Source organism: Bactrocera latifrons, unplaced genomic scaffold (genome assembly GCF_001853355.1).
Source record: "Bactrocera latifrons isolate USDA-ARS-PBARC rearing strain unplaced genomic scaffold, ASM185335v1 scaffold_359, whole genome shotgun sequence".
Lineage (NCBI taxonomy): Eukaryota > Metazoa > Arthropoda > Insecta > Diptera > Tephritidae > Bactrocera > Bactrocera latifrons.
The window spans coordinates 111,633-124,712 of record NW_017537000.1 but is presented as its reverse complement, the minus strand read 5'-3'; the positions used below and the strand labels follow the sequence as shown (position 1 = coordinate 124,712).

The 13,080-nt window shown below is 36.5% G+C and overlaps 1 protein-coding gene across 1 annotated transcript in view; it reads left to right on the top strand.

Annotated features, from left to right (window-relative positions):
• LOC108971765 overlaps positions 1-12,533 on the top strand; it is a 40,643-nt gene extending 28,110 nt beyond the window's left edge. The window contains exons 2-6 of the mRNA XM_018938036.1: positions 8,299-8,400; positions 8,469-8,813; positions 8,905-9,288; positions 9,436-10,063; positions 11,196-12,533. Coding sequence (XP_018793581.1) covers positions 8,299-8,400; positions 8,469-8,813; positions 8,905-9,288; positions 9,436-10,063; positions 11,196-11,572 — 1,836 coding nt within the window. The 3' untranslated portion in view covers positions 11,573-12,533. The remainder of the gene's footprint in view (positions 1-8,298; positions 8,401-8,468; positions 8,814-8,904; positions 9,289-9,435; positions 10,064-11,195) is intronic.
• Positions 12,534-13,080: the final 547 nt, after the last annotated feature.

The following is a 13,080-nucleotide window of genomic DNA, read 5'->3' as shown; positions in this document are numbered from 1 at the left end:
ATTTCTATAATAACGCTTTATTACTATTTTTGTAAATTAACACGATTTAATAACAAAAAAAAAATACTGAAAATTGTAATTTTTTTCGTGCCTCTGACTACCCCTAACYCCTTAAGCCTGTCAAGGTGGCATGCAATGCGGTTTTCCAGCCACGTCAAGCAAATAAAGGTAGAATAAATAAATTAATTTAAATACAGCGTTATTTGCTATACGATTTCACGCTTAGTCGCTGAAGGTTTGCACTTTAATACCACCACTCAATTAWCAACTATCAACTAACTAAGTAGAAAACTAATATTTTATGCCCCCAAAAAAAATAAGCTAAAAAGAATAAAAGTYATAAAAACCTTTAAGTTAAGCAAATAGCGCATGTAGAGATAATTTCATACTGGAAAATCCACCGCAAATTAGACGACTTAATTAAACCATAAAAGATTGATTAGCACCAGCGCGCAAATAGCGGACCTTTTTGTATTCAATAGTGCGGGTGTGACTAAAGTCATGTTACTTTCATTAAATACCACTTAGTGGAGGCATAAAATATGACTGCAAATAACAGCCTTAGTTAGGAGCTTCATATGTAAATAATCGTACTTTCAAAATGACACGTACACACTTGCATTTGTCGTTGTGTGTGTATAAATATGCTGGGRACTCTGTACAAGTTGCCACCGAAAAACCCTAAATGAAGGCTATGCATGAATTATTAAAAAAGGACTTACAATGGTTCGTAAATTCTATGCTCATTTCACATGTGGAGCATACTTTGTATGTAATCACATACATGTATATACAAGCTGTAAAGCCTGTATGTGCCTTTGTTTGGTTCACAGCAATTAGTGTTGCTTGAATCATTGAAGTCGGGAATAAAGACTCGATTGTATTGTCGCTGTGAAATTACGTCACACATGTCAATATGACGTGAATGGATGCAGATACTAACGTTGATGTTGGCGGTACTTGCACGAAAGCTACAGTGAATATTAGAAGTGATCATTTAAAATTGGATTTTTTTTAGTAGGAGGGAGCATCGAAAGCCAAAGTGCGCAACTTCCATCCGCTACATCTAACCTACTACCGTCTCATGTCTCTCCAATGGGACCACTGGAGAAGTATTATTTTGTGGGAGCGAAGAGATCCATTTTGAGGCTCCCYACATTTTTAAAGAAACAACTTCGAAACTAAAAATTGCTTACTATCATTACAAAGAGCATTCTTTGGCATTTATTTTTTGAAGATTATCTCTCTGAAATGTTGGCCGCGCCTACGTCTCAGCTGATCCATCCATTGAGTTCAATTTTCGATGACCCGAATGACCGAATGACAGACGTGATGTTTTGCTCCAAGGCCTGAATCTGAGGGAGATTGTCCGTATAGTCTGAAGACTTTACATATCCTCTCAAAAATAAAAATTGCTAGCGTTGGGATATCACACGATCTTGGTGCCCAATCGACCGACCCAAAATGTGAAATTATCTGCTCAACGAAGTGCTCTCAATAATTCCATTGTTTGATGYGATGTCGCCGTYTTGTTGAAATMACACTRAACTGTTGYTTTTTCTGGATGAAATRGCAGCTCTTGTATCTCTTCAGGTTGCTTTTTGTCCCAAATGCGCTTTTTTACATACATTGAGCCATAATGGGCCTCATCGCTGAACAAAATTTGGCGTTCCAGACGTCAGTCCGACTTGCTGCAAATGACGCCGAATCKACTCTTCACGGGCTTTGTGTAYAATCTCAGCTATGGCTACTATATTTTCTTCACTGAAATCATTCACAAAATCACTCGCTGCATGCATGGACATATAACAATCATTTGCTGGTCTGGATAGTAGAGTGGATGCATTAGAATCTCCCAACTAAGCTCCCGAAGCACTACCGCTGTGTAAGGTCTGGCGTTGCTCTGAAGTAACACAATTCCTCTTCGATCGGCCAGAGCTGGYTATTTCTGRCCGATTACTTTCTTGAGACGGTCCAATTGTTCGCTGTGGGGGTACGTATTAGGAGTTTGGCAGTAGGAGGGCAGCTCTTAGTGAACGATCCCCTAGTAATTCCACCTAACACATAGCAAAACTTTCCTGAGCGGCAAACCAGACTTGGCCACCGTTTGCGTTGACTTACCGCAATACGACCGTGCTTGACGTTATATTAAGGGATTTATTTTTCATTACCATTAACACAATTCCTCTTCGATCGGCCAGAGCTGGTTATTTCTGRCCGATTACTTTCTTGAGACKGTCCAATTGTTSGCTGTRKRGGTMCGTATTRGGAGTTTGGCAGTAGGAGRGCAGCTCTTAGTGAACGATCCCCTGGTAATTCCACCTAACACATAGMAAAACTTTCCTGASCGGCAAACCRGACTTGRCCACYRTTTGCGTTGACTTACCGCRATACGACCGWCCTTGACGTTATATTAAGGGATTWATTTTTCATTACYATTAACCATYCGCTTTAGGAATGATTCGATGGAAAGTCTGGTCACAATATTATTATATTTCGGTCTTAAGTTGTTAGAAATTTCAAATTTACAGGTGTTTGATTAAACCTCAAAATATATTCTTGTACAATTTTTTGACTACCTGTATTGTGTTTCTAGTATATATCGATACTACTGTATATATGTCTACTCTCTTCGAAAATGAAAAGGGTTACGAAAGCTCAAGCGGCGTACTGGCTGAAACAAGTGCAGACTAGTGTTTGAACATGGATTTTAATCAACTGAGTGTATGTAAGAACATATGTACCATATTTGCATCCCAGTAGAGCAAATGACAGGTCTAAACTAGGTATATATATACCGAAATTTGTGAGTACAAAAACTATATTTTTACGTATATTAATACAAATTTTATAATCGCCTTATACAAAGTTGACAAGGGTAATCCAACTTCCTATGCACTTGTTATAAGCCTCGACTGGACCCTTCCCACGACAGTCGGGTAATAAGTAACCAGAAAGAGCCCGGTATTATATTTATTATAGTGTTTGAGAGTACTCACATATGTTATAAACGAGATTAGTCCTGTATAATACCTACATATTTATACACATACATACATATTATAGGCTTGCATAAAATATATATTTTTTTGTGCGGTCTTCTGGTTGCAGATATGGTGGTCACATATACACACATATCTTTATGCACATTCTTTTTTATGCTTTTCATTTGAAATTCTTTGATAAAATGGCATATTTGCCGTCACATAAAAACAAGTTTTGATGTTTAAGCTAAAAATACTCTTACCAAGCAGGAGTGCTCACTAAATAATATATCAGCTGTTGTGTGCTCGCTATGTCAACACTCACTGCTTTTATAATTACTTATGTAGAACATGAGCATCATAAGTTGATTAATAATTCCATATATCATTACATACATACTTATGTAGAAATGTGCAAGCATACGGCGTTTGCGGCGAAGCACTCCACAAACTCAAACGCGCATTAATTTTAATCCAGCTGTTGACATTTTGCTTAGCAGCGGTATTGCAGGAAGAACTTTTTTCTTGATATCGTCTGCTGCTACAAACATTCTTGTGGTCACATGACTTTCTTGTCGATTAAAATGTCGCTCATGTGTATATATACTCGTTCTGTATAGTGTATAGAGATTCCGTCAAGCCGACGCCAGGAATAAATGGGATGTTCAACTTATTTCAGTGTGAGAGCACCTCAAAATTAGCGTTTTTTATAACATTTTCCATTATGGCCAGATTGGAATAAATAATAATTTTTGGGCATTTAAATTAGAACCTAAATGTTGGTTGTTCTAATTTAAAAATAAAATAAAATAAAAATTACTATATGTTACCTGCTCTACGAAAAGGGATCTAACGTGCGAAAACTAGTTTTCTGGGAAACAGCTGTTAAAACAAAAGCATCTCATCTTCCATCCGAACCAACTAAAAAGTGAAAATTGATTTTTTGACACCTCAGCCCCCTTTCCGTAGACCAGGTCACATATAGTGGTTATTTATTATATGGAGAAACTATTTAAATCTTTTTAAAGAATTAGAACAACTGACTTTTGACCTTGGAATATTCAATAAAAGGATTTAAGCTTGYTAGCTCTCAATCATTATATGTTTTTAATCATTTTCCATTGAAAATAATACTATGATGCTTCAAATTACAAAACGTTTTAACAAATATCTTTAAATTTTACAAATTTCTTTAATTTTCATTGTTTTACATTCTTTATAAGTGGTCTTGATCGGTGCAACAAACCCCTCCGTTTACATATTTTTTTGGTAAGATTTCAATCTGGCCATCGCTCGTTTCCAATTGATAAACGTCAAAACCTACTGAGCTTTGACAGCTAATCGAGCTAATCTAGTAAAAGCAACTTTGACAGCTAATCGAGTTCAGTAGGTTTTGACGTTTAGCAATTGCTCTCTCACTTCCAGTGAGAGAGGAGTTAAACATCTCTTTATCTCTGCCAACGCCTTACTACGTTAAGAGTCTCTTATAGAAACCGATGTGACAACACCAGCAGATTAAGAMATTAGTAGAGCTTGATCGAATACCAACCGGGGTGTAGTGAGAAGTGAGTGGAACCTGCAAGTTTGAAAAATTTGCTTAAAGCTACTTCTAGACGTTACATGATTCCGTCAGTATCTTTAGCTTCGGATTAATCAGCGTTAGTTKGGACATCGAGGTCTAGTAAAAGCAAATACATTATTTTTTAATGGATGSTTTTACTAATTTGTATCTTCTGTTCTATAAATGCGATCGGTTTATGGTTTCCGCAAATTTCGTACTAAAAATTTTTAGATAGTTATTAATATAAAAATAATATCGATGTATGGGTGTCATACCAAYTAACTCCATTAAATCTCACGGAACAGGAATTTCCATCACTAATGGCTGTAGAATCGCAAGAAACTCAATCTAATTCTGAAGCGGATGKTTGTTASGTTAGATGGCTGATCTAGAGAGCTCGCATATGGACTCCTTTATGAAATGATAAAAATGAAGAACTCCTGTGTTCGCAATTATAAATTAGTAAGAAATTAGTATCCAATATAAAGAATGTCTGAAGGTTTGCGCTACCAAGTCCCACAACTAGGGAGAGGCCTTACTGAGGGCAAAAATATCACTAGAACTACGATTGATCTTGAGGCTTTTGCGGCAGAACATGTACCGACTGTGTCCTAGCGTTGGCCAAACTCTCGCAAGCCCAGCTACCTAGTAATGGAACAAAAGAGGATATGGRGCACCGACCCGCTCCAATTCTACTGACAGCGGTTCTATGTTGCATTTTCTTGCTAGCTCATCAGCTTTACAATTACCTGTCATTCCGCTGCGACCTGGCACCCAGTGATTATGCTAAAATCGAATGTCCCAGTTTTTTGAGAGACAATAATAAACGAGGTAGTGTTCCCGCGACATTTGGGTCTAACTAACAAGAAGGAACCCGGATTTTTATCAGGCAAAGGACTGCCAACTCAGCACCATTTCTCGGTATTACTTCATGAATGCTTTATACCGTTACARGGACAACAATAACAACAAAGGAGGCTTTTACTTTCTTGTTTAAAGTTGTAAATAGCTGGATTTTTTATTTGACCTCGCCTAATCTGCTTTTAATATTTCCTTTTTTACACTTTTTTATGATGAATTGAGCAAGTTGTTTTTAGACGTTACCCAAAACTAAGAAAAAGCTTTCATAAAAATTAATTTCCAATCCGGTGACGATCGGATTACATTATTTCCCCGAACTTTTAGATTAAAAATTGTATTGTAGAGATGAATATCAGTCATCAAGTGGTAAGCAGAGTCGCCGAACATTTTTGAAGATCGGAAAAATTTACGAAAATTATAMAAATAAAATTATCTCAGACGACTGCCTCCATTAATATCAATATTCAGTGCTCAAGCACGGTCCAAATGCCTAAAAAAGCTCTAGTATACCTGGCAGTTCCGCCTAATCGGACAAGTATCAGTTCAGTGAAAACTGCCGGAAATTGCGTTACACATTGTGACAAAAAAGTACCCGGAAATTGTAAATAGAACGCAAATATTTAATTATTCATCAAGATTTATTTTGTTGCCGTCAAATTAATCCCCACAAGATGTAATACACTTAATCCAACGATATTTCCAGTTCTCGAAACGCATTCATAAGCACTTTTTGGGATGGCCTTCAGCTTCTTCAGCTAATATTGTTTAATCTCTTCAATCGACTAAAACCGGGTTTCACAGAGCGGCAATTTCAGTTTGGGGTGTAAGAAAAAATCACACGGAGACTATTCTGGTGAATATGGTGGTTGATCGATGGTATTCATTGTGTTTTTTGGCATTAAAGTGGGTCACAATCGTACTCTTTTTTTTTTAAAGAATTCTTTATCAGGACGAATTGAGCAAGAATGCTTTTCTTACCCAAAATATCCACCAAATCATTCGAACGGACGCGCGGGAGAATTCGAACTCTCTTGCCATCTCTCTAACACTTGCCTAACACTTTTCAACCGCGCTTCACTTTTTTAATAAAATTTTTGAAAAGGTCAAAGGTCGTCCAGAACGTGGCATGTCTAATAATTTCATGAAGGTCTGAATATTTAATAAAAAATCAAGTTCTTCAATCGAATCAAATCTAAATATGGAATTTATTTGCCAAGTATGTTTGTATGCTTGCGTGGCGAATCAAGATACATATATATCTTGTTTAATGACTGCTGTTTTGGTTTATCAGGGGTTTGGGCTTAGAATTATTATACAAACATAGCTAAAAACCTTTATAAATACATATGTACATACATACGAGTATATATGTACCGCTAATAAATAAATATTTATATTTGGCAGTCAAGGCAATCGAAATAATTTTCTGGTTGTTTGTGTATGATTACTAACAATACGTCTGTATACAATTATGTACTGCATGTATATACAAGAAATGTCAAATAAATACTTAGACATTTGAATTCGCGAAAATTGAGGGCAATTTACTTCACCAATCAATTAATTTTACGATACCAAAGTCAGGAAAAGCAAGTCTTTAGCAAACWTGAACATTTCTACTTGGGTGCAAAGGCATATTTTTTTTCCTGCAAATTTGGAGCAAGTCAGCGCTGGTTAATAGCGAGTTAATAGCTTTGACGCAAAGGATAATAATAAGAAATGATTCCACTAACATTTGGACAAAAAAGTGACTGCAGAGAAAACGCCAAAATTGAGTGTTGGAATATAGAGATGATGAGAGTAAGAACTCCAGAAATAAARCACAATATTTTTAGGTGGAATTTATCAACGAATATTTCGCCCATAAGGTGCCTTAACTTTTAACCGTAATATACATACCTAAAATAGGTTTCGAGAAACAAGTGGCACAATTTTTTCCTTAGTTATCGGTGTTTTTTCCTACGAAGATTCTTTTTTAGAAACTCATATGTGTATATAGTCAATAGTTTATGTTAGATTAGTTAGGGGTCATCTGGTAGGCCAATAAGTCACGCATAGACAAGTTTTGGTCCTTTGGAGTTCGGTTGCTAGGCRCAAACTTTACATACTTTATAGTCATACCTTAGGATGCAGACTCTGCTGCCTCACTCTCGATACCTCCTCCAGTGTATCATACCATGGTGAGCCCCGATGCTTACTGCATAGTCTTGACAATGCGCTGCAAGTGCACAAAAGATGCTCCATTGTCCTCCTGCAGTCTTCTCGATCTTTCAGTCTCATCGTGCGGACGGAAGTAGCCAGACAGTGACAATAGTTTGTTCGAACCAAAAAATAGGCCGATTGGTTTAAACTCGAACAAATCCTTGCCCAATAAAAAACAAGAAACAGTCGTACAAATATTAGCCCAATTCGGCAAATTTGGCCTTGGCGATGGCGAAGATGTGAGCCGATGGTCTTTTAAAGTGGAAGAGCACTTTTTTCTTCATGCAATTCGACGTTGAATCGGCTCAATAAAATGGCATAGTAGAGTCACCATTTTTCCCTTCGCCACGTAATCGATATACACCAACCAATCTCAGGATATGGTTATCACCAGTTTTTCGCCTAGTAGGACTGTTTTCTTCTTCTTCAGAGGAGATTCATTGGTTCAAGTCTACTGTGTCAATAATCCTTGGATTCTTGTGGACCTCCGTTTCGTCTACGGTAACGAAACAACGCAGACATTTCTTTGAATTTGTTCACTATTCACTATTCCAGATTCCTTAAATTTTATTCGAATGTTCTCTCTGTCCCTACTACTTACGACTGATGATTAAAACTGAAAAAATTAAAATAAAATATAACACGTCTCGCTTTTCAAAATATAATACGTCTCTCTTTTCATATTTACAGTGTCCGGAAAATGATGTACCCAGTCCATATAGCAACAGAGAATTGCGTAGAAATCTTATAGCATTACCGTTGAACTCATCGAAAACGCAAAATGGCGAAAAGGTACTTAGCAAATTTAAGAGCACTCTTAAATACGTATTTTTGTATAGCGATTTTGTCTGTCCTTTTAGCCCTTGCTCAACGAGAATGAACATAGTACCGAAGTAATCTTTTACCTGCTTGAAGCATACAAAAAGAACGAAAAACTGTGGAATCCCAATCATTCGCAATACAAATACAACGCGAATCGTAAGATGTTTGAGGAATTGTCACGTCCACTGTTGCGAGATATGAACTACTCATTGGACGGCTCTGAGATCTATGCGATCATTAAGAGTCTACGCTCACGCTATCGACTGGAATTGGCTAAAGTGCGGGAACGTAAGGGAAAATATAAGACACGTTTCAAATATTTCGAGAAAATGGAGTTTCTCCGTGATATTATCGAGAATAAGCGTGCTGCACGTAGAGTCAAGGTACGATTAATTGAGCAAGCGTAGTTGTCTGCCTTACTAAGTACATGCTGTATTGAACTGTTTCTAAGTGTTGACTTCCTTCTCGTTGTAGAAACAATTGGATACTGATAAATCACTTGATGAAGACTGCACCGAATCGACACGTTCCACACAGAATCGTACTGTACTTACATATCTTTTGGAGGCATTTCGCATTCAGGAAGCGCTCTGGAATCCGCAGCATCCCAACTACTTACTATGTAATAAGAATGAACTGATGCGTGAGATCTCAATAAATTTGCTGCTGGAGAAAGATGTTAACATGACCGCCGATGAATGTGCCACCGAGATACAGAAACTACGAACGCGCTTTCGACGCGAATTACGTATAGTACACGAACAAAAAGGACTGTATGCGCCGAAATTGTGGTGCTTTGAACAAATGGAGTTTCTGCAAAAGATCTTCGAAGATCAGTTGTGCGATCGACTAAAAAAGGTAAGCAAGTTTCGGTTATGTACCATGACATAGTAGTTCGGTTGTGATTAAAAATATATTTATATAGTTGTTTGCCTGCCACCCTTGTGTTAAATAAGATTCCCTTAATGTAGCATCCGCTAACAAAATGTATTTAATGTCTTCCAGCGCAAAGGTGTTATCGCTTGCAAACCAAAGATACAATATTTAAAAGCTAAATCTATCGAGTTCAAAAGTAAGGATGATCACCTGACTTTCATTGAGATCTACAAGAGCTATTCAGCGCTTTGGGATGTCGAGCACCCCGACTATCGTTCGACCACATACCGCAATGAGGAACTCAACCAAATGCTCGAGGAAGTTAATCTGATGCTTGGCATTGATAGTACATTGGAGGAATTGCAGAAAACCTTATATGAAATGCGTAAAGAGTTTTCAGCAGAGAAGCATAAGCGTCTAGTCGAAACCACACAAAATAACACAACGCCGCCACCACCGCCATCGTCAATTATACAAACGAAGCTGATGGAATTTCTCGATGTTAATCTGGGACCATTTCGCTGTGATGTCTGCGCTGAACTAATTAAGACCTCCGATCAGTATAAGATTCATAAGTCTGGCCATGATGGTATGCAACCATTTATTTGCACGCTTTGCGGTAAGGGTTTCCAAATACCCGGCAATCTTACTATACACATACGTCGTCACAAAGGTGATTTTCCGTATGCTTGTGAAGTGTGTGATAAGAAATTTGCTACATCCACAGAGGTCGCGATTCATATGCGTAGTCATACAGGTGAGCCTTAGCTTTATTTTTAGTTATTTTCAAATATAAATTGAATTTCCTTTTTCGTTCGTCCGTGTGTTCATAAAAGCTATAGCTTSAATAAATATTAAGATTTTTTATTAAAACTTCATTGAACTTTAAAGTTTGTTTTTCAAATGCGCAAGGTCGATTGTTAGTGTTGTTGTAGCGGCAGAAAACATTCCTGCARTAATTTCGAGGAATGGTGCCAAGTTGACTGTCCTTGGGCGGATAAAAATCCAGTTCCGTTCCGGTTACTTACTWGACTCGACTGTGGTGGGAACGGCAAGATCGGTCCATAGCTAAGCCATAACATACWATTAACCTATAAAGTACTTTCATTAACACTTTTTTTGGAATACTGTGTATGATCAAATTTGACCCGGACTGAAAAAAAGAAACCATTTTTTTGAAATATTGTGGTTGGGACTGTCGAATATGGTTGAAAATCGTACATGATCAAAATTGACCCGGACTGGCAAAAAAGTATACACATTTTTTGGAATACTTTGAATGCCGAATATGGGTGAAATCCGCACATGATCAAATTTGAACCGCACTAACAAAAAATTTTTCACGTAGTGCATTCAACGCGTAATACAATTCTCCATGCACTTGTTATAAGCGCCTGTTGAAATCACCGTTAATGCCTTTAATAATTAACTTTATGGCTTCAATTCTTGGTGTACATATCCCCTGAAAAGAGGTTTTTAGTTTTCGAAAAATACTTAGGTAGCCATACCTGGCGAATACGGTCGGTGAGCGATGACTCGTACTTGGCCAAAAATCACAAGGCTTGTATGTGACTACTCTCTAGCTTAGTAAAGAAACCTAGAATTTTATATCGACAAAAACCGATCGTTTTCGAGGAATTGCTTCACGTARACACCTTAAAACGATMGTRTAGTATKCCTTATATTCGTTTCATACTGTGGACCGAATTCATTTTCAACCACAAGACGGTAATCAAAGAAAATGATGTGTATCATCCTGTTTTGTTTTTTGACCTACTTTAAGGAAGTCCGCATACTGTCCTTACACTATATACATTTTCTAACCTTATAATCTTCATATACACCTTTATCTCATTTTTAACACACATATCCTCCCTTCATACTTTCAGGTGAGCGCCCCTACATCTGCAGCTTCTGCGGTAAATCTTTCAAAACTTGGTCCTTCTACGATACACATCGACGCGCCCACCTCAACCAGTCTAACTTTCATTGCCCCATCTGTGACAAGGCCTTCTACGAGCGCAACCGTTATACAGATCACATGAATGGTCACTTGAATATACGTAAACATGTTTGTGATGTGTGCGGCAAGGCCTACACCACATTCGCCAATCTGAAGAAGCACAACGAATTGCATTTGCCAGTGAAGAAGTACAAATGCGATATTTGCGGGCAGCGTTTTGCACAATTCGCCAGTGTRCGTTGGCACAAGCGTAAAACGCATGCGCAAGCGCACGATAAGCGGCACGAACAGATGGAACAGTGATGTGGGTGAAATCAGTAGAGTATTRAAGATTAGCATGTATATAAAAGTGGCATTTGAATTGTTGGTAAAATATTGCTACTTCACTGCGGGTGGTTCAAACAAAGTTTAACTTAGTTATTAGCGTACTTAGTAATTTATTAATTTTTATTTTTACTTTTTAACGTTAAATGAATCCTAAAAGTGGAAAATGCCAGTATATGAACAGTTAGTAATACAAATATATGTAGATATATGCGTACACTGTAAGTAAGCGTGTACTTASAATGTTAATARTGAGTAGTCGATAGTTGTTAGTGGWTAGTAAAATAAACAATTACAAGTATTATGCACACAATCAATTTTAAAGTGCCTAAGCGGTATTGACGAGTAGTAGACCACAACACACCMGTACATATATACATATATAAAATAAATGTAAACACCTGTACGTAAGCTGCCAGCGCATTTTGAATGCTTTTTGGAGTGGCCTCTACTAAAATTTAACAAAAATATATTAAAAACAACAATAAATAATGTAGTGTTTCAATTGTTGTTAAGTAGTCAAAAGTAACCTCACTTAGCATTTAGAAGAAATTAAAAAAAAAAAATTACACACGTTACTTCGCGCTATACATATCTACACTTATGCATTTGCACACGTTTACGCGCTTAAACAAATGTAAAAACAATACAACTTTTATCTAGTGTCTAAAACGTCATACTCCGACAAATAAATCGAGCTACTTAAAAAAAGACTAGCACAATGCAAGATTAGTTACAGTAGTTATAGTACGGTTGCGAAACTGAAAGCAGTTTAATAAGCACATGTCAAAATGCGAAATTACAGTCAATGCAAAATCACGTAAAATCACTTTTCATAAGTTAACAGGCGAAAGAAAAACGTTAGAATAGAAACCAGTCCATATTGAGTTCGTTCGTTAAAAAATAACCAAGGTTATTTATCTGACAACGATTTTAAATATTTCTTGATGATACGTTGTTTTGCATTTTAGGTGACAATATATTTATGTACACTTATAATTTTTTTTTTTTCTGAAACTCAGTGTAAGTTTTTAATTTAATTTTTTTTACCTTTTCTTTAGAGTAAAGATGCTTAAGGGGTTACATGAGTTTCYTCGGCTAAAAAACACCMTTTTTTTCAAGAATTTTTTTCTCACATAAAAAATGATATATTTTATTASAATTTTTTATTGTTACATTACATATTGATATTAAAATACGCGAAAATGTAATTTTTTCGCAGTCCCGGTCAAWTTTGATCAGATGTGACACATAACTACCTATTAATATTTTTTATATTTTAAATACGTACTTGCATGCAAATAATATTTCCAACATAAATTATTGTACAATAATACTTAGCAGTTTTCTTCCAAAGTTTCAAAGTTACTAGTTCATACCACAATGCAAAAATTATAAATATATGAGAAAAAATTAAGGTATATAAAAATTAAATTAAAAAACTAAAAATTAATATGTTATAAATGAAAATGATTTGTSACTGCGCC